At 45.5% G+C, this 20356-nt stretch overlaps 1 protein-coding gene across 6 annotated transcripts in view; it reads right to left on the bottom strand.

The window, feature by feature from the left end:
- RAB11FIP4 (RAB11 family interacting protein 4) overlaps positions 1-20356 on the bottom strand; it is a 140450-nt gene that overhangs the window by 30235 nt on the left and 89859 nt on the right. Inside the window, exon 1 of one of the 6 annotated variants that reach the window (XM_030013793.2) lies at positions 9398-9485. The exons of 3 other annotated variants lie outside the window; for them this stretch is intronic. Coding sequence is in view for 1 of the 3 variants with exons in the window: in XM_041123665.1 (XP_040979599.1) it covers positions 9069-9074 (6 nt within the window). In the remaining 2 variants the exon portion in view is untranslated. Of the gene's footprint in view, positions 1-9068; positions 9138-9397; positions 9486-20356 lie in introns of those variants that run through there. 2 more of the 6 variants (XM_030013795.2, XM_041123665.1) reach the window with 2 other exon arrangements.

Here is a 20356-nt window from a genome sequence, read left to right as displayed (position 1 = left end):
GTGGATCCCTGAAATAGGAGTTCACAAACCAAGGGAGGAAAGGAAGAAACAGCTCTTGCACAGCTCTACCTCCCAATTAGCACATCTTTTTCAGAGGTCTTGGAGAAGTCTCTGCTTAAGCAAGTTTTTACAGCAGGAAAATCTCACTGGTATTAAACAAATTAACACAAGAAAGTAAAGGTCAAGAAGATCATGAAAGACTCCCTTTTTGTTCCCTGTAGGTAACACCACACATTTGCTTTTTCTAATAATAGCAATCTAGATGCTCTTTAAAAAAAGTCCATTAGCAATTAAATGTGCAGTGTCATCTATAAAGGCTAAGGGCTCACTTTTCTTTCCTGTCACTTTCTGGCAACCTAACCTTCACATATTTACTTGTATTAGAGTACTGATCTATAGCGACAGCACAGCCTGCACTATACCCATGCTGGTCACTACCACGTATTCTTTTTTGAAGTGTAATTGCTCTGCTCCTAAACTTTCACTTCTAAGCCCCATGAAAAAACAAAGAAGAAAAGAAATGATCTTTTGGAGGCAATGACCCATCAGAAGCCTGAACACCTGCTTTACGGCTTCTGAAATGCTTCACTGCAAGACTTGGAACCCCTCCTGGAAGCTGGTCCTCCCTTCTGCTGATCCCATCCTTTAGCTGTGGGGACCTCAGGGACTGATGGGGAATGAAGAACATGGGCCAGCCAAGCTCCTTTGAGGAGCTACCCCTCAGCTGCCCTCCACTGCTTCCTCACAGCGGGGAAAGCAGATGCCACACAGCACACCACGCTCCAGGCTGCCAGCACCGCTCTTCTCCACAAATCTGGCACCTACCCCACAGACCTGCGCAAACAAAGTGGACGTTTAGGAGGCACGTCTCAGCCGCTCTTCTGAGTACCTGGCAGCCAAACCACACACTGAAGACCCCAGCCCTTTCAAAGCGAACAGCACAACACACAATCCTGCCAGCGAGGCTCAGCTCCAGCAGCTGCATCAGCTGCTTATTCATGCTTTTAAGTGCTCAAGGTCCACCTACAATCAGTGCTAAATATCACTGTTTCAGCAAGATGTACAGAAACCAGAAACTAGGACTAGTGACAGCCACTGTGCTGAAGCCTGCATGGCTGTTTTCTGTGGGTAGGAACTACATGCTTAGCTATTAACCTTTAAGAGCTTAGGGGTGGGCAATCACTACACCCCTAGTAACACAGTGTTTCCAGGCATAAGAATACCTCTGATGTGCAGCACAGAAATCCTGTAAAGCATGGGACTTGGATAACACCACTGAGGCATCTCTTCAGCTCCCTCGGTGAAACCAGCCTTCAGTGCTACTGTCACAATTACACATTTAACGAAAAGTTTTCCTTCTGTGGCCTAAATAGCCAGTATAAGAAAACAGACAAAGCACCTTTAAAACAACTAATACAGGTTAAGAAATCTACTAGGAGAAGTCAGAATGGGGGCACGTTGCTAGTAAACAATATACAGGCATCCACACCTTACTGACTAATGCTATAAGGTATTCAAAGCTGTAATTGTTCGGTGATCACAGTTTCTTCCAGGAGTATACCTTCAATGATGGCATCTAGCACAAGCTGCTTGCAGACCACACCTAAGGAAATTAAACTCCTAAAAAAAAAAAAAAAAAGAAAGAGAAAAAGGAAAGGCTGATTGCACAGCTTAACCTCTCAAATTATTCCTTCATAGTTTAGGTATCTACAGTACTTCATGTACCAAATTAGAGGCTGGCAAGAACAAGTGTTATTCAGGTAGCCTTAAAAGAGCTGACTTGAGTTTAAACAGTATGTTAAAGATTAGGAGACACTTCTATCCTGAGTCATTTGTTTCCAGTGTACGTGCCATTAGCCGAAACTAGTAAGAGAATGAGGTTCTGACGACCTGAATGCGAATCACTGTGTTTCTCATTCTGCTAGGCAGTTCTCTTCTTTGTTGGGTGAGTCAAAAGAGATGAAGTTGCTGCTTATGATCTTGGAAGATTGACATAAAAAAAAAAAAAAAGAAATTAAAATACCACCAACACAACATAGCTGCGGGTAGCTTTAAAGCTGTAAGTACTTTGCACTTTATCTAATCGGATGCTCAAGATAACTCCAAGTGCTTCACAGGCAGTCGGCCAGACACTTGTATAGCAACTGTTGAATATTCAGCAACAGTTTGCTCTATAGAAGCACCTGCTGCCCGAAGATCCAAGGCCACTTCACAGAAACTAATGAATTCTCTTCCTCGAAAGAGGCAATTGTGTGGCTGCATTGAAGCCAGATGAGTAAGCACAGCCTGCCTTTGCACAGCCACCCCAAACAGAAGCAGAAGCCAGAAGACAGCGATTCCCATGGATTCCTTCTGATCCTTGTGGGGCAGGAAAGTGGCGTCAGCAGTAGGTGGGTATGGGAATACAGCTCTGCCTTGCCCTGCAGTGACCTGGCTGGGCTTTCCCAGGTTGGAAGCAATCGCTAAAATATGCACATAAAGCAGCTGAAAGCTAGTAACTTGGCTGACAGACAAGCTACATGACATGCCTACATCAGTACATTCATGATGAAGAGCAAGCCTAGTTAAAATCCACTCCCATCACAGCCAAATCACCAGCACCCCTGACGTTTAAACAGTCTCCCAGTATTCCAGAGGAGACAGGGAAGAAAAGAGGATCCAAGTCTCCCACCACTGGGCAATTTGATTAGCAAGAGCTGGAACCATCACACATGAGCAGAAACAAGAAATGCCACATGCACGTCAGCCATGGCACTTCCCTCACTGGGATCATGCCCCTGACCTGCACCCATCCAACAAGCTGAACCTGCTATCTGTGGGACAGATTCAAGTCTGAGTCCCTGCACCCTCCCCATCCAGTTTCTTCCCAGCAAAAGTGCAGGAAAAGTCACCTCACCACAACTGGAAGGGAAGAGGTGCCACATGGAGGTGTGCCAGGCTCAGCCGTCTCACATGAAATGTTACTTACTGTTGCACATCCACCATGAAGAAAATCCAGATGCTCTCATCTTTATTTAAGCAGCCACTGCATTGGAAGGCAAGTATTCTCTTAATTACTGGGTAATAAAGAAGGGTGTGAAGCATTTCTCACCAATGTGTTTTAGAAACACGCCACTCCTCTACAAACCTTTGTATATTTACACCAAGCAGGCTATGAACATTTTTCAAAGCACAGATTCTCCCCCAACATATTTCCTTTCCTTTTCAGTTGTCACGCAGAGGCGGGGAGACGCTGATCTACCCTTTGATCTGACTGGGAACAGGAGAAACTACGTAACAGGAAAACGCAGAAGCACTAAGTGAGACCACACTTCTGCATCTGCATCCACGAGGAAGCTGAGCAAGTGACTGCTGGCTCTCACCATGCAGCTGTGGCTGAGCACAAGGCAGAGCAGAGGCTGCCACACGCAGCTATGTGGCTTGCAGGTAGGTTGATCGGGGAAGAAGTTATAGAAACTGCTTCCATCTCCTGCTGCAGCATGGAGGAACACCAAGCCTCCCCACGTAGCTGGGAGTTTAAAATCCCTCAGAGTTCAAGATCAGTGTGCAGAGCATGGTTATTCTACTAAGCTGTTCAAATAAGAAGCTATTTTAGGGCCACAAGTTAGTTTGTTCAATGCAATAGCTTCCTCCAACTGCTTAGTTACTCAAATCTAATATTTGAAGGTCAGTTTAAGGCAAAGCTTCACGCACTGCTGCTGTGGGTATTGGAAGGGACTTTTAGGGGCAAGTTTATTCCTAAAATCCAAATCTAGGATCAAGCGCTGGACAGCATCCTGGAAAGCTCGCGAAGAGTCCTCAGACAGAGGGCAAGCTATGCCTGTGCTGCAGTGCACTGCCAGCCTCTTGTTTCCTTCCCAAGATAACATCTGTATCTCATACAATCATGCAATTCAAGGACAACAGGTTTTGACTGAAAGACCAAGCTTCAGCTTCTGGGCTGTTCACGCTGAACCACCCGAGTGGAGGGCACAGAGGTTGTGAAAGACTGCTTTGTGCTCTGGATAGGAAGTTCAAACTGACGTGCCTTTTCCAAGGCAGAGGAGAAAGGCAGTGTGCAGCCTGGAGCCAGCCAGGGAACGGCAGGAGTCAGGAGTGTTTACACTGTGCTACCTGTCACTTTAATTGGCCATAATAGACATGCCAGACCTCATCATGCACAGGGTCTAGATCCAAGCACTCCTTTTCACAGGTCATTGCTTATGCTCTGAAAGTTTTAACATTAAAAGCCTTTAGCAGACTGCTAATTTGATCCTCTAAAGAGAGTAAAAAAAAAAAAAAAGGCTCTTTCCCATTACTTTGAAGTTGCGTCCCATCACTCCCTGGGCTGCTTCCCACTACTGGACTATCCTCCCACTACTGGACTATCATATGCTCATCAGCCATCACTGGAGGCTCAAGGCAAGGAGCATCCCTTTGCAGAAGAAAAAAACATGCTAGTCTGCAGTGTTGGGAACAAGAGTACATTCCCTTCACCTTCAGCATGGACAGGGCCAGCACATCAACCACAGAGTTCAGAATAAAACCCACCAGATTGTTTGGCACCTTGTTCCAACATTGATCAGGGCACTTCTAGCTCTGAGCTGGAAGACAGTTCCCACCCATTCTCTTTCGCATACCTAGAAAAAGAGGTGCCAAGTGGCACCATGCTGGTATACCATGAGGTTGTCCCAAATGTCACTCAGGAACTCCTAAGGTGTCCACTCCAGTAAGAGCGGGAACGAGACCTTAATTATCTGAAAAAGTCTCCAGTAACATTTCTAGTGTGAAATGCTTTTGGCTGTGCAAGCTGCCAGCTGTCTGCAGACTGGTACCATGGCCCTTCCCGTACAGGGAACTGCTGGGACAGCCCACAGCCCGTACCCGCCTGCCACCCCCTCCTCCAGGGCAGGGCACCCAGGTCAGGCAGCTGTATGTTGAAATGAGCTGTGGTCAACTCAGCGTCGCCTTTGCAGTACGCACAGGGGTGCTGCAGCCCTTGGTTTAAAAGAGCTGGTATACAACTAAAAAAAAATTATTCATTACATTTGCCTAAAAAGATCTACACAGCAGATAATAAATGTGACGTAATTAACCCTCTTGAGAAGCCTTTGCCTTGAGATGAGACAATCCCTTTCTATTTTTAAAGTCAGAACAGCAGTAACAGGGAGGGAGGACAGAAAATGTCAAACTCTTACCAGGGATCGTTTCCTGGGACTGATGCTCAGGCCTGCCCCTGTTAAACCTGCCCCTTTGGGCAATGGGGCCAGTGAAGGTAGCTCTAGTACATCGCGGGCAGTAGCATTTACCATTATGTTGGCAAGGACAGTTGGTGACAAAATTATGAAGACTGCTGTGCCCTGGGCACCATATGGCCGACCGCAGGCCAGATGTCATAACATTCCTCACACACAGGAAATGCAGAGCTGCAGTTCACAGTTAAAGGCACCCCAAAGACACCCCAGTATAGACCAGCCTTAAGACCAAGGGTCAGAGGTAAGGTCAGATTATGTTATTTTGAAGCAATACTACAAGTGAACATCTATGCCATGTCAAAGAGAGCTGGAGGCTGCTTGCAAAGAAATGTCTTTATTTTAAGCCTAAAGCATAGTCCAGCACTCGCTTCTCGGTTCAGTTCCTTAATTAACCAAGTCTGTAAGTTACAAGATGCTCTTTGCAACTGGTGTTTGCTGCTCAGGAGACAGCTGAGCTCACGCGCTAACTTGTTTTCCTTGATAAGACTCAAGGTCACCCAGTCGGGTACTCAGTAAATAGCAAAAAACTTGCATCATACTTGCCCCCGGGTGCCGCAGGCACATGCGTGAAGAGCTCCTTGAGCAGACTTAGTGCTGCTCCAGACAATGGCTGGGTGAGGAGGAGGGTACTCTTGGTACCTCCAGGAGTACCATTAGGCACAAACAGCGTGAACAACAGGAAGAAGCTGTCCCAGGCAGGAACAGTTCTGCCTATGTCCTGAGCTAATTATTTAAAGGAGCCCTGGTCAAACTCCCTTCCCCCAAAGAATTTGGAAACTATAATATTTGCATTTCTTTTCTACACTACTGCAAGTTTGGCCTCCAGCAAGCACAATGAAATAGAGACATTTAAAGAAGAACAAAGAAAATAAGATTTTTGCCTCACAAATCATATTTTTGTCTTCCCACCCTCCTGGGTTAGATTACACTGCAGTCTCCAGAGGGGAGGAATGATTGGGGAATGGGAGCAATTTCAGACCCCAAGAGGTAGAGAAACATCTTGAGTTTCCCCAGCACAGTAAGAAATCCAGCCATGCTTGATGATGAGCAGTTTACGTTGGCAAGCAGAGGGAAAACATTAAGGATGTGGCTTTGCTCTAGTTTATATGGAAACACTTCTCAGAGTTCATTGGCCAGTCTGAATGCAGACAAGCCTAAAAACTAATTTACTTGATGTTTAAGAAATACCGAAGTAGCTCGGAAGAGCTCTTCATTAGGAGGAGGAAGGACCTCCAGGACCTTGGCTGCTCTTCAGCTGGTGGCTGGGCAAACCACAGGTTAAGGCGTCTCTGCTGCAGGAATAACTGGAATTGCAGCGTTTATCCAGCAAAGTTTGCAAGCACTAATTTTTAAAAATGTTCAGTCTCCTCACCTATTTGTAAAAGGCATTTTATTTATTTTTAAAGAAAGGCTCTCACATACCTGCTTTTGTATTTTCTCACAATGAAGTAAACACCCTTACTTCTATAAAAGCTGCCAAGCACATCATAGAGCTCGACACATGACAAACACAAATTAAAAACCCAGTGATCATAAACCCTGGCACAGTCAACAAACTGTGTCTTTTCACTTGTATGGTAAAATACAAAACATGGCTTATTTTAGAGTTTACAGCTATGCGTAGGCAGAAGCTGTTTCTACCCTTGAACCTGCACAGACAAAACAGATAAGGACCAAGTAGAAATCATTTATAACAACATTAGCTTGCACACTGAAAACAAGATTCAAAGCAGAGCCACATCCAGAGACTGCTACTACTAACCAGCAGTATTAGCAGCAACACAGTGCCCAAAGCACTGTTTTATGTTGTCAGGAAGCACTTACAGAGCCTGTCTTACATTTGGTGCAGCGATCAACTTAAATGACTATAGAAAGAACAAAAGGAATTACATTATTATGCTGCAATTCAGAATTTAAGGGGTCAGCTACCCAAACATGGGGAGCATTTGAGATTATTAATGTCTGGATAATGGTTAATTCAGCAGCAACCTATGATTAGTTTTATAACTATTTATAAAATATTTCACTAGGACACTGTATTCAAAAGACTGAAAGACTTAAGATCCAGGTATGCTCAACACATGTAACAGGACTGGTTAATCAATAACTAAAGCAAAGCTATTCCATTCCCCTTGCTATTTTGGCATGGAAAGTGTTTTGTTTTGCAGCCTTTGCACATGGCTAAGATCCCCAAACCACCACGGCGGTAAGAGCCCTGACAAGGCAACCACAGCTGAGAAACATCTGCACATCAGGTGGCTTCTGGGAGACTTGCTGCTGTCTGCAGTAATTCTTCAAATAACAGAGTTAAAAGAAGCCCATTAAAAGAGATTTTAAAACTGCTTGAAGGCTACCACATCTAGCATCGGAACAGCTCAAGCTCGTCTCAGTTTGGGCAGATGCTGCAAACAGCCGGTAGAAATTCCACTATGTCCTGTACCCAGCTGTGTGAATAATATTGCACACTACTGCATACATCTGGTGGTGACACCATGTTAGTCCCCCCTCCCCAAAAATCAGAAGGGCCACAGGCAGAAAAATCACTTGCATCGCCAACAAATTCACACTTCGCTTCTTACTGAGAACCAAGAAATTATTAGGGAAGGGCAACCCAGTCCCATCACTGGGGAGCAACCCCACATCCAGCACGTCATCTGACTGGAGTAAGACTATTTTGAATGGGAGCAGCTATGATAGCATATCAAAAGGGATCAACAGAATCACAAATTATACTGGGATAAGGGCTTGAATACAGGTACCATGAAGTACATGTTCAGGGACCCTATTCTGAACCTATTTCAGAAGTGTTCTCTCACCTGTCCCTCCTCCTTAACTTAAGTAGTTAAATCAGCCAAATAACACGAGGATAAATTGTTACCTGTGCCCCCAAAGCCACTAACCTTATAAATCTGCCGGAACAAATGAAGATTATTGCTACTATCAAAGCAGCAACATTAAACTGTCACCCCAAAATCAGCACTAGCACAGCACAGAGAGGGGATGGTGTTTGCCTGCCCCGGGATCTCTGCCATAGGTCACTTCGGCGTAACAGAAAAGCACAATTGCCTGTCTCCATTTCAGAGACATGACGAACAACTCCAGACCAAGAACTGTTAACATCTCCTATGCTCCCACCGCTGAAGGCTTCAGAGGAAGATCTCTGCTGTGAACTGCTTTCTTATGCTGCCAAGCACATAGAACACAGGCCCAACTGTATGCAGCTCACCAGAGGCAGGACCACTTCACCGACTGCATTACAGCAACACAGGTCCCACATGAGAGCTACACAGGAGATCTGTAGTTACAGAACAGACTGTCATGACAGCCACATACTAACTGCAAATCATTTTTTCCTGGCTATGTCACCAGCATCCCAGAGCCAGCAAATGCATTCAGAACCACAGTTGGGTATTAAAAACATTCAACAATAAGTAATGGCAATCCAAACACATCACCAGTGCCACAGAGTATAATTACGGAACAAGCCCCTTGCTTGCATTCGCCTTTAAAAAGTACTCTTTTCTCCTCTTCCTCTTTTAAAGATTTAAAGCCCAGATACTCGGGCATCTTCAGGTGACAGACCCGAGTGCTGCATGAGGCTCTGCTACGCAGGAAGACACCCCCTTCCTCCCCAACACCCCCATTTCACCATGCACGGCTGCCGACACAGCCACAGAGGGTTTTGCGTTTTCCCCATACAAGAGTATTGCCAGAGCTCTCCAGGACGTGCTCCCTTTCCACACTTCCAAGGCGAGTCCAACCTTTCTGTGGACCGAAAAACCCCTCCCTAGGCAAACAAGCAAGGAAAAAAAACCCAGCACGGTTTCGCTCTACCTGCATTTCCTGGATTTCAAACCGCTCCGTGCAATCACGAAAATGCAGATACCGCAGCAGAAAGGTCACCGGAGATAGTCTTCCCCCCCGCCCCGACCCCCGCGAGTCCGGTGGAATTCCCTAACCCACGTCCAGTTGCAAACACCCGTGGGTGCGTAACCCTCCGGGCACTGCAACGGCCGTCGGCACCGCACGGAGCGGTGAGGAGACGGCGGAGCGGAGCGGACCCACGGATCCCCCTTCCCTCACGCCGCAGCCCCCCCCCCGGGGGGGGGGGGGGGGAGCCGCAGCGTGGAAACCCCCAACGCGGCCGCAAACTTCCTCCTCACCCCGCACGAACGATACCGGCTGCCTCCCGCCTTCTGCTCCCCGTCTCACCCGTACCTGGCCCGGCGCCGGGAGGACGATACCGTCCCCACGCCCCGTCCCCGCCCCGCAGAGTGGGCGGGAGGAGGGAGGTGACGGTAACGCGTCCCCCGTTCGGCGGGCAACAGTTGGTCCGCCCCGCGGTTGCTAGGCGACGCGGGGGGTCCGGTGTAGGCGTTCGGTAGCGGGGTTCCGTGACGTCACAGCGCGGGTTTGGAAAAAGGCGGCGGCGGGGGGGGGGGGGGGGTCCGGAGTTCCCCTCGCCGGACGGACACAAACGTCCCCGCCCCGCGCGGGGGTGAGGGTTTGTTGCTGGCGGTCGGTTCCTCCTGTGAGAAACCGTTCTTCGTGAGGGACGCTTCCCCGACCGCGCTGGTGGTTTTAGTCGTAATTCTTCAGTTTTGCTCAAAATTATCCGTGACAAAAGAGGTAATTATCCGTGGTAAAAGAGGAAGCTGCTTGGGGTTCCTGAGAAAGTAAATCCGGCTTAAAACCCGAATAATTCGAAATATATCTGTCTATATCTATATATATATCTGCGCTCAAACCCAGTTCAGAAGCGGGGCGGGGGGAAGGAGGTAAAGATCTGAGGCGGTCTGGGGTGAGGGCAGGTAAAGCGTCACCTCCACCCCACGCAGGTGCACCCACCAGCCTCTCCTCCCCGGTGTCGGGGGCGACCAGCCCCCTCCTGCGGGTGCCGAGTTTGCAAGGAACACGTCCGACACGCCAACGGAGGAATTTTTACGGACCGATTTGGGGTTTCCGATGCCTCGTAAAGTGAAGGGGCTTCCCTGGGCGGACAGGGCCCCTGAGGGCGGCGGGGATGTCAGGTCCCCAGGTGGGAACAGTCTCTGGGGACACCAGCGTTCACTGGGGACGACCTCGCCTGCCTGGTGTGCCCTCGTTCCTACAACTGGGTGACGATAAAACGCACGTACGGCCTCCCCGTGATGGTGGTGCCTGTCTAAAACACCCTCGGTGTGCTACAAAGCAAAACAGATGCTGTTAGGAAATGATGTCTGTTTTGTCCTTGATTTTAATCCTTTAGTTACAAGATAAAGAAAAGCAAAACAAAAAGGCTGAGAACACTCACACTGACTTCATTATTTTAAATTCGCTTCACTTCTTAGAAGTTGTGTAACTTCCTTTCTTGCAACGCCTCATAAGAATTGTGTTTACTGTGCTGTCTGTGCTAATAAAGAAAAAATTAAAGAAATAAAACCTGTTTCTGTGGCTTTGCAGTAGAGGACTCAAAGGCAGAGGGTAGTATTCAAACAAACATTATCTGCAAAACTCCTGTCCAGAAGCCAAACCCTGCCCTTACCCACTGTCATAGTTTTCACTGGAGTATTACACACGGAAGGAAACACCGTCCTGCAGGATTCAGTCAACAGACAAGCACCTCCCTCCCAACCATAATGGCACTGAAAGAGACCTAGAGAAAGAAAGAATCCTCAGTCATTACCCTGCCATTGGATCTGGCCATATTCCAAAACCCATTTTTAAAGTTAACTTTGGGTATTTCAAAAGAGTTACACAAAGCTGTTTGTGGCATACTTCAGCAACAGTGCTTATATACAGAGTTACAGAGATGCTGTAAATCTAAATGACTGAAAGATCGCTTAAGTACTTTATACTTCCATCCCGAAATCATTTGGACCTTACTGTGTCCAAAGACAGGGCATTTTCCAGAGAGGAGAGAGGCCCAAGAGTTACTTGGAGCAGAGGATAAGGAAATTATGAGAAAACAGACCAAAGCGGGCAGTGACGAGCCCACTGGCTCACGCTTCACTCAAACCCATCTACCAGCTTAAGGTCACACGTAACAGGTATTGCTTGAGCCTGCCCTCATTTTCATTCCAGCCAGTGGCTTCTAAGTCTAAAATATTGTTGTTCAAAAACCAAGAGAGACAAGAAAAAGAAATTCGTTAGCCTCAGTTCTTACATGCAAAGCTTAAAGCAGTTCACTGAACTTGACACTTTACTCAGTTCATCAAAAGAAAATAAAAAGAATTCCCTCTCTGCTGAGCAGAGGAGCATTGGAAGGGTGGGGGATACCTTAGGTTTAGTGTAATAAAGCGTAACAGCAACAGATGAAAGCGAAGTGCACCTTCAGCCAACACACACTGCCATCCTCACGTGTCCAAGGAGGTCCCTCGGACTCAGCAGGGCAGGTCTCGGGGCAGGTCCCCGCACACGCGTGGGACCCAGCAGACCCTGGGCTCCCTGCAGTGGCAGCGGGACTCCGGAGCCTTCGTGTTCGGCAGCTCTCCCGGGAAGCTGAGCAGAAGCTGATAATGAACGGTGTAACAGGGATCAAAACCACCTCCCAGAGATCCTTCTATTCATTAATATAAATTAACAGGAAAGCAATTTTTACAAGACAGATCTGGGGACAGACAACTTAGCTGCTTATTAAATAGGACACTTCTAAAATCTGCTTTTCCTTTCAGTATTCATTTTGAAAGAGACAGTTGTATGTCAAGGGTTCATTGCAGAATAAATAACAATCATAAGTAAAATAATTACTTGCGCAGTACATTTTTTAATGGTTTCCTGAAAGATGCAAGTAAGAAGTGTTCATATTGTTACACTGATCAGGCAGTATTATGGCACACTGTGAAACAGTTCCTGATACTCACAGAATGATTAGTCAACATGGCTATACTTTCAATAGCTTGTGATGAGCAAAATGTAAAATAAATGTTTAATAGATAAAGCAGCAACAGTTAAAACTAATTTTATAATAGAGATGTTAAGAGCATAAGCACAACTGTTTGGTACACCTGCGAATGTATTACTCGGTATGCTACCCAGGGCTTTGCCGTTTATTACACAGTAATAATTGAGAAGGCATAAATGTCTCATTGATAGAAGCGTTGCTCAGTAAAGGTCCTAAAAATGTACAGGTTTTAGACAATCATGTCTTATTAAGGAATGACTGTATAAAAACTTTATTAAGTAATAACCATATCTATAATACAGGTCCATTTCTCACTCCATTAAAGCTAAGCCTGATTAAGTGGAGATTGTTATAGGCTAGTTTTGATCTCCATTGAGACAAAAACCTTATTTTTTATATATTTCATCATAAAGCCATAATTTTCTGTTTAATATGACTTATGATTTGTTTCCTGCAAAGGAAAAGCAGAGCACGCTGTCATGGCTGAGGGAGGGCAGGTGGCCATCACTGCCTTCTCTTGGAGGAATGAGAACTATATCAGGAGTGACACAGACCTTTAACTGCTTCATGCCTAAGAGCAGCGAGGGTGAGGAGGAAGGGCTGCACGTCTGCATGAAATGCCCAGGATAGCACCTTCTGCTTGGTAAGACTGGCAGCTGCAACTCAAATGACTCAGCGCCATAGGAGATGTTGCATGATATGTTTTTCCCATCTGAGATTGGAGGTCTATTCTCTTGTCATGATTTCAGGCAGCTGAGGAACCTGTGCAGGTTAGTAATAGCTCAGATGACCACAGACATTGAAATATGCTCCAGGCTTCATACTTAGTTTGCATTAATAGATTCTGCACACTGAGGCTCTCATGAGCATGGTATTTTCTGACTTAATCAACAGCAGACTTTCTGCTTTTCAAAGGAAAGCTGTACGATGGCGGATGTGCTCCTCCAGTACCATAATAGCTGGCCCCTGGAAACGGCAGGGCATTCCCTCACGCTTAGTTTCCATCTTAATTCATCTTGTTTTTTCCTAAATTCCATCTGCCATACACCTACTTGTACATAGTGGTATTTGCAAAGTGTGTGTAGTCTTGAGTCCTGTCCAGGGTTTGAGGTTAGGATAGTGACAACTACCTTTCTGTTAATAGAGAGTAGACTTTTATCCCTGTTACCACAGGAAAGAAAAGAGATGGCTACACTGGCAAAAGGATGCTTGGTACTGCCAGATCCCACAGATCAATAATGCTAAGCATCCTGAAAAAGGTGCTTGCAGAAGCATGCCAGAGGAAATTTGGGCAAAATATTCATATTTGGGTGCTTGGAGGAAGATTGCTAAATACATAGCTGAGTGCCTAAATCACAATCACTGCTGACTTCCAGTAGCAGCCAGAGTGCCTGCCGAAACCAGGGGCTCCTGGCCAGGAATCGCCACGCAGGGTACATTGTTGAAAGGGTTTATGGCAGGGCAACCTGCTGATCTTATACAAAGCACTGCAATTTCTTCTGGAGCAATTCTGAACAAAGGCTGGCACCTCCTCTGCTGTTCCAGAGGCAGAATCCTTCCTCTGAATCTCACTAATGCATCGCTCACAGGCTAGTCACCCTAATGACAAGAAACTGGAGCTGAAATGTGAAGAACAGAGACTAATTAATAATGAAGATAATGAGATCACCAGAATGTATATACCAAACCCGCATCTTAATTATCTCATGAAAACTGGCAACTCCAATCATACTTCAAGGGCCTTTAATCATGAGCTCTCTGATGAACATTGGTGGCTATTTTGCACAGATACTTATGTAAAAATACCTTTTGTGTGGGTTTTTCCCCTAGAATAATAGCCAGCCAAGTTACTACTGCACGTAACTACTCTGCTTCAAAATGAGATATCGCAGACTAGTAATTACAGCTGGTCTGATCTTCATCTTGTCTACTCTCATCTTATTTTGGAGTGCCTCCTTTGAAGCAAATGCAATGAGACTGGTGTGAATTACTGCAGTATTATTATGAATCCCTTTTATTATGACAGAACAAACCAAGAGTGATCCCTAATTAAGCTAGTTTCTGCAGAAACACAGGGAGCATATAGTCCCTGCCCCAAAGATCTTACAATCAGAACAGGCAAAGAGAGACTTTGAGGTAGGGAAAAGGGGACAGAGGGAGTGCAGAATTGACTCTTTCCTGACTACAATTTGTTCCCATGACTTGTTTGAAGGGGAAGGCATGAGGAGGCTAAGGTAGGATGAACACAGGAGAAGTGTGGAGCTGCTGAGCTGAAGACTGTAGAAGGGGAAGAAGCAGGCTGCATTTACAGCAGATAGAGCCTTTTCAGAGCTTTCTGCAGTTTTCTCCCTGCCCTCCCCATCCCTGCATCCCTGGACAGGGTGAGGAGGTCAGTTCCAAACCACAGCTGCACGAGAACATTGCTCTGGGTGGAGCAGGCTCAGCTCAACCCCTGCTCCCACTCCCAAAAACCAAGACCCCAAGTGTCTCCAGAGAGGCTTATTTTAGCAAGTAAGGAAGCAGTTCTTTAGACTCTACACCATGGAGCAGACCATGGGGGTCTGCTCTGCCTGTGATCCCCTTTAACGTTAATAAGAGCAGAGTGCTTGCTTGTATACTATCCTCGGGAATACGTCAGGCAGCCTGGCAGATCAAACAGCACAGGTCAAACGAAGGGCTCGAAACAGAAGGTCTCTGCGCAGCCGAGAGTACTAAAGGCACGATGGGGCTGGCTGAGGGCCCATTAGCATCAATTCCTTGGGCCTATAATGAAGTTGGACCTAACTCTATGGCACGCAATTATAGCATAAAGACATTTCAGGGGACTTACCCGTTGCTCTCTCTAGAGCTACTTGCAACCTCTTTGCCATCAGTAGGTTACATTTTTGTTGCTTAATGAGGCTGCATTTGGAGAGATTTTCTGTGTTCTTCTCCAAAAGCCTGAGGGACACTAAGTCAAGAACTGTGAATCCAAAGGCCGGATAACGGAACAGAATACGCACCCTCCCCTGAAAAGCAGTTTAGTTTTTGCTCATCACTGCAACTGTATCATTAGGTTTTTCATATCAAGCTCTGAAGGTGTCTCATAACAGTAGCTGTGAATACACGATTGAAGCACCTTTGTCAAAAGCATTACAAAAATACACAGGCACAAAATCTATTCTATTTAGCCTCCATCAAAATGCCCAATAATAAAAAATTAATATAAAACAACAGGTTACATGAGCAAATTCAAGTGAAAAATATGTGGCCTGTCCTTTAGAAATGGGCTGGGAGGACTGTGCAGACTGAGGGCATGGACACATTCACTTCACAGATAAAAGCACAGAAGATGGCAAGGAAAGTGTGAGCATCCCTGAACCACCTCAGAGCTTAAACCAAGATGGAGCCAAGCAGCTCCATGTTGCACAAAAAAGACGCAAATGCAGTTACTCAGCTGTCTCCGCTATGGCAAATTAACTCTGCTCCTCTGTGGCTGCAGTAACAGTAGGTTTTACTGGCTGGCTCATCTGAGCAAGCAACTGGCCAGGAGTTAGGTGAGGCTGGAGATGTGGATGGAGCAGGGGGTTCTGACAGCCCTTCTGACTGATGTGTAGCTCTGCTGGATTCTGCTTTGCCTGGTCTGTAAAAGACAGGCTGCTGGCTGAAGAACACACCTTTTGGTAGTTTCAGCTCTGAGCATGTTTTCATGACATGGTTTTAAGCTTTTAGCTCCTACTCTGTATAACATAATTAGTTAGCAGAGGAAAGGGAAAGAAAAAGAATCAGCTGGCCAGGACAAGAATAATTCATGCTCACCGGTGGCTAATATTTCTCACATGGCACACAGCTAACAGCAAGGTTGCAGAACAGAGCATCCTAAAGTAATGTACTGAGCTCATGGGTGCAACTTCACTTTGGTCCTACTGCTTGTTTGCATTAATATCTCTTTAATCACACAATCACATGCCATTTCCCACTGGTTTGGATTTGTTCAGGACACAGGCTGGATGGTGCTCAGTTTATCAGCAACTATTCAATATCTGCTTTAGTCTCCTTGATCAAAGTGTAGCTTCATGTCTTATTTATGGCTACTACTAACAGCCTGCTCTGTAGACAGAACTATTTATTTCCCCCCAAGCTTTTCTGTGGTGTTCATCACTCTGACATCTGAGTGCTTTGCAAAGATTAATTTATCTTCATAAAGCCTCTTCAAAATGAGAGAAGATGGTATTCCCATTTTACAGATCAGGAGCTATTGCATAGACAGATTGAGGTCAAACATTTCCACTCATGATAGCTCCTAATGTGAAATGTCTCAGATCTAAATTTTTTTACATATCTTCAAATATAACGCCAAAACAAAAATCTTCTGTTTTGTGTGTTACAATAGAGCTCTGACTGGCTCCTTATGAAGTCAGGTATTACAAGAACAGGAGAGAAGTAGGAACTGTAAATGCTGGTCACCAGAAATAAGGATGAAAGCTTTCTGACTGCCAGTCTCAGGAATACTGAAAACCAATACAGATAACCCATGTGAATATAAAACACATTCTGAGCCTTCAATGAAGCAGCAAAATATACCTTGAAAAACTATACACATAGGAATTTTTCTCTGCAGTTTACAACACAGGACCAAATCCTGAGAGCACAGTTTAAAGTAGGAGGAATTGCAGGTTCTCTCTACTTCTTGGGGTCTGGGACATTAAGCATGGACAAAACCAGAAAGCTTTGTAGTGTAGAAGACCACCCTGGGAAGGAAGGCTTTTGTTTTATTAGTGTGTTAAAAGCATCTGTGGATCAAATGTGCCAGTATCACTTTACAGCATGAAAATGCTGCCCAGGGGACTCTCAAGACTCATCTTCTCAAACGCTGATACCTCTTTGTCAGTTTTAATAAAAGGCAGCTACAAAAACAAAGTGGGCCATGTGGTCTCAATGAAGCAGAGACCGTGGCAATCAATAACAGAAACAATCTGCACTTACTTGCTGGGAGAATTTGCTTTTAGCAGCAACATCTATATACAAGACATCACTCAAGATCTCCCTTCGATTTTTCTTGGGACAATGAGCCCACTGTGCCCAAAGCACATCTGTGCTTATGGAGATTTGCAAATCCAGGACAGTGTTTAGACTGATAACATGACCATGCATATGATGATAGATCAGAGCTTGTAGGATGTTTGATCCTCCCTCTTCTGACCTAAAATGGACACTTCTGTCTCAAAAGAAAACTTCTCTGATAAAAATGTTGATTTTTTTAATGCAACATAGACATTATTTTCTGCTGCACTTCATGGTCTCTTTCACAGAACGCCACAGAAGTACCCTCTCGGCTCTGCACACGGGTCTGCCTAATACAAGCTCCTGTCTCCAGCCCCGGTTTTTAGCAGATGAATGAGGTAGGCGTTCAGTTAGGAAAGACAACGAAACCTGGGGAGAGGAAGGACATGGAAGCTAAAAAGAAAGCCTTTTTCATTTGTTATCCCTGAAAGACACCAAACTGTGCCACAGCAAATGCTTTTTTGTTGAAACTCCTAATACATCTCAGGCCCCCAGACTGTATTTGATTTAGATCATTTAAATTACATTGCACATCAAAGTTTTATTTGTTTGGAAAATTGCAGCTGAGGCCATTAATCTTCTCTGTCTTACCAATCCAGTGCCATCTCCATGTGGCACATATCTAGTAAGTGGGGCTCCTTAAACACAGCTGGTCATCTAGCCAAATGCCACCAACGCCACGAACTGGCTGTCATCAGGGAAAACACACCCATCAGGAATAAGGTGGCCTTGACTCAGTCCCTGGGCACTGACAGCTATGGTTTCTCCATCAAGGCTAAGTAGGGAGTTGTTTGACAGAGGGACGAGAAGGTTATAAAGTGCAGGAGCTGAACTGTCTGCTGTGTTTGACCATTTTCACAAGATTAAGCCGGCGCAGATCTGCCTGCATCAGGGGCTCAGGGGTGCTGCTGTCTTACAGTGATCTGTAACCTCTTGCAGTGCCAGTGCTGAACACTGCAGTGCCATGCCAGCTGAGCTCCCATTTTCTCCTGTCACCTGTGGCTGCATGGTGACAGCACAGTGTGACAGACCCCAACATCCCAGCCCCTTGCAGTCCCGAGGTCACCATGGATACAGGAGAGACTTGAACTGGTCCATTTCCTATGACTCTGCACTCTGGTGACGCTGTGGCACTCAGCTGCTGCGTTCCTTATCTTTCACTTTTTGGCAGACTCCTGGCTCTTCACCAAATGAGGAACCAGATGTTTTCAGTTCCTTCTGACTGAGAGACACTGCAACATTTGTGAGCAGAGGAGCTGGCTTGTCAGGTTAAGCATGTTTCAGTAACTAATGTTAATAAAATCATCTCAGTCTAAGTTGCAGCTGCTGCAGATTTGTATATGCCTGGTTCAGGATTACTTTTGGATTTAGGATCTTGGGTCATATAGAAAGTCAGGAATGGGCTCAACCATTAGTTCTATCCAGAAACAGAATTTTCATTCTTGGATATGGCTAAAAAATAGCAACCAGCAAAATATTAACATATGGATGGAAAAACCCCACTACTTTCTATAAGTAATGCCTACAAAGCATTTCAGAAGCATGGTTGGTATCACAGAGGGCAGTCCAATCTCAGTGAGAAACACAGATTTTAATTTAAAAGTCACACATCGACAGTCTTAACAGCTGAAACATGAATTGCATTCTAGCCTTAACGAGTCAGTATAGACATCAAAATGATCGGATTTCCAACCTGGACCATCCCTAGCACATTCCTTTACCTCTGTGCTTTGTGGTTCCTATTCACGACCCGATTGCATTCATATTGAAATCTAGCAAGCCAGGTACTTCCATCAGCTCTGCACTGCAGCAGGAATATACAGCAAGTCAATTTTCTGTACCAGAGAATGACGACTCAATACTGTCCATGACATTTCATTTTGGTGGATTTTAATCTTGTCGCTAAGAGGCAGGAGCTGCTAGCCACTGTTGGTTTGGGTTTTTTTGCAACTCACAGATGCATAATAAGGAGAGGATCAGTGGAAAGAGAGAAAGCAAGCAAGATTTTTGCATGGTGAAAGTGGTGCTTTGGAAAACAATCTTCTACACCTCCAGCAAGACAAAAACAGAGAATAAAAGAGAAAAGATACATGCAGAAAACTTTTTTGCCAAACCTTGCAACCAGAATTATGCCCTCTTACTCCATGCCACCTTTGCCCAGTCATCAGATCCCTTTCTCAGTATTTTGTTCTGGTATAAGCCAAGATGCAAATTCGAGGCTCCCTGGGGGCACGGCACTGTACTGCAATAAGCTAGCTGCATGAAAAACAGGAGCTAAATCAACAGAGTTCAGTGAACACCGAGAGAGTGATCAGCAAGGGGGATTTACTTAGAAATGGAGCATCTATGAACAACCAGTTCATAGATGGACTTGCCTTGCTCCCCTGGTATTTTCACTCCAAAGGTACATTAAAAGGCTTAGAAAATTCTGTCTTGATACTACAGCAAACAGCTCTACAAGGGCTATGGCAAACTAACCACCTAATACAGAGACGAGAAAGCAACAGGGATTTTTCTTGTACAGTCGGTCATTTCATGTTCTGCCCTTTGCTCTGGCCCAGCCAACCAGAGCCTCTTGGGACACAAAAAGCCCAAGATCCCAGACCACAAGACATAAAAACATTTCTGTGCACTGATTGCCTCCTCACAATGACCTCATTATCACAGCTGTCAATCAACAGGACAAACCAGTCACTAGCATGGGAACTACTGATAAGAGATGCTCACCCTCAAATGCATTTGCTGCCTGGAACAACACAAGCAATGGGAGCTGTAATACAGCAACAGGCTCCTCAAAGCCGGAGTGGCAGTCTGCGTCCTGTCTCTTCACTGCAAGAGACTGGATGGGTCACATGAAGAGATTCCCTTTGGCTCTGTGTCACGCTACCGGGGCTGCAGAGTACAGCCCCTTCAATTCCATACCGAACTATCACTCGTATGGAGATAATTGTTTAACAACCAGATGCACACACTGTCATTTAGATTAATGTCCCACAACAGTGATGTCCTGTGATCAGGTTGAAAAATCTAAGGGCCTTTTTCCTTATAGATTTCCCAGCACATACATCTTGTATCCACTTGCTATCCCCCGTCATAAGTGGCTATCCAAAACCTAAGTATTATTAAACATTCACCTGGTACATGATCCCTCTGTGTTTTATGCAAATCCCTGATTTACTGATAGAGGGTGGCTATA

This window comes from Aquila chrysaetos, chromosome 5, assembly GCF_900496995.4.
Source record: "Aquila chrysaetos chrysaetos chromosome 5, bAquChr1.4, whole genome shotgun sequence".
Taxonomy (NCBI): Eukaryota; Metazoa; Chordata; class Aves; order Accipitriformes; family Accipitridae; genus Aquila; species Aquila chrysaetos.
Note: the sequence above shows the minus strand (reverse complement) of the source record. Positions and strands in the feature narration are given on the sequence as shown.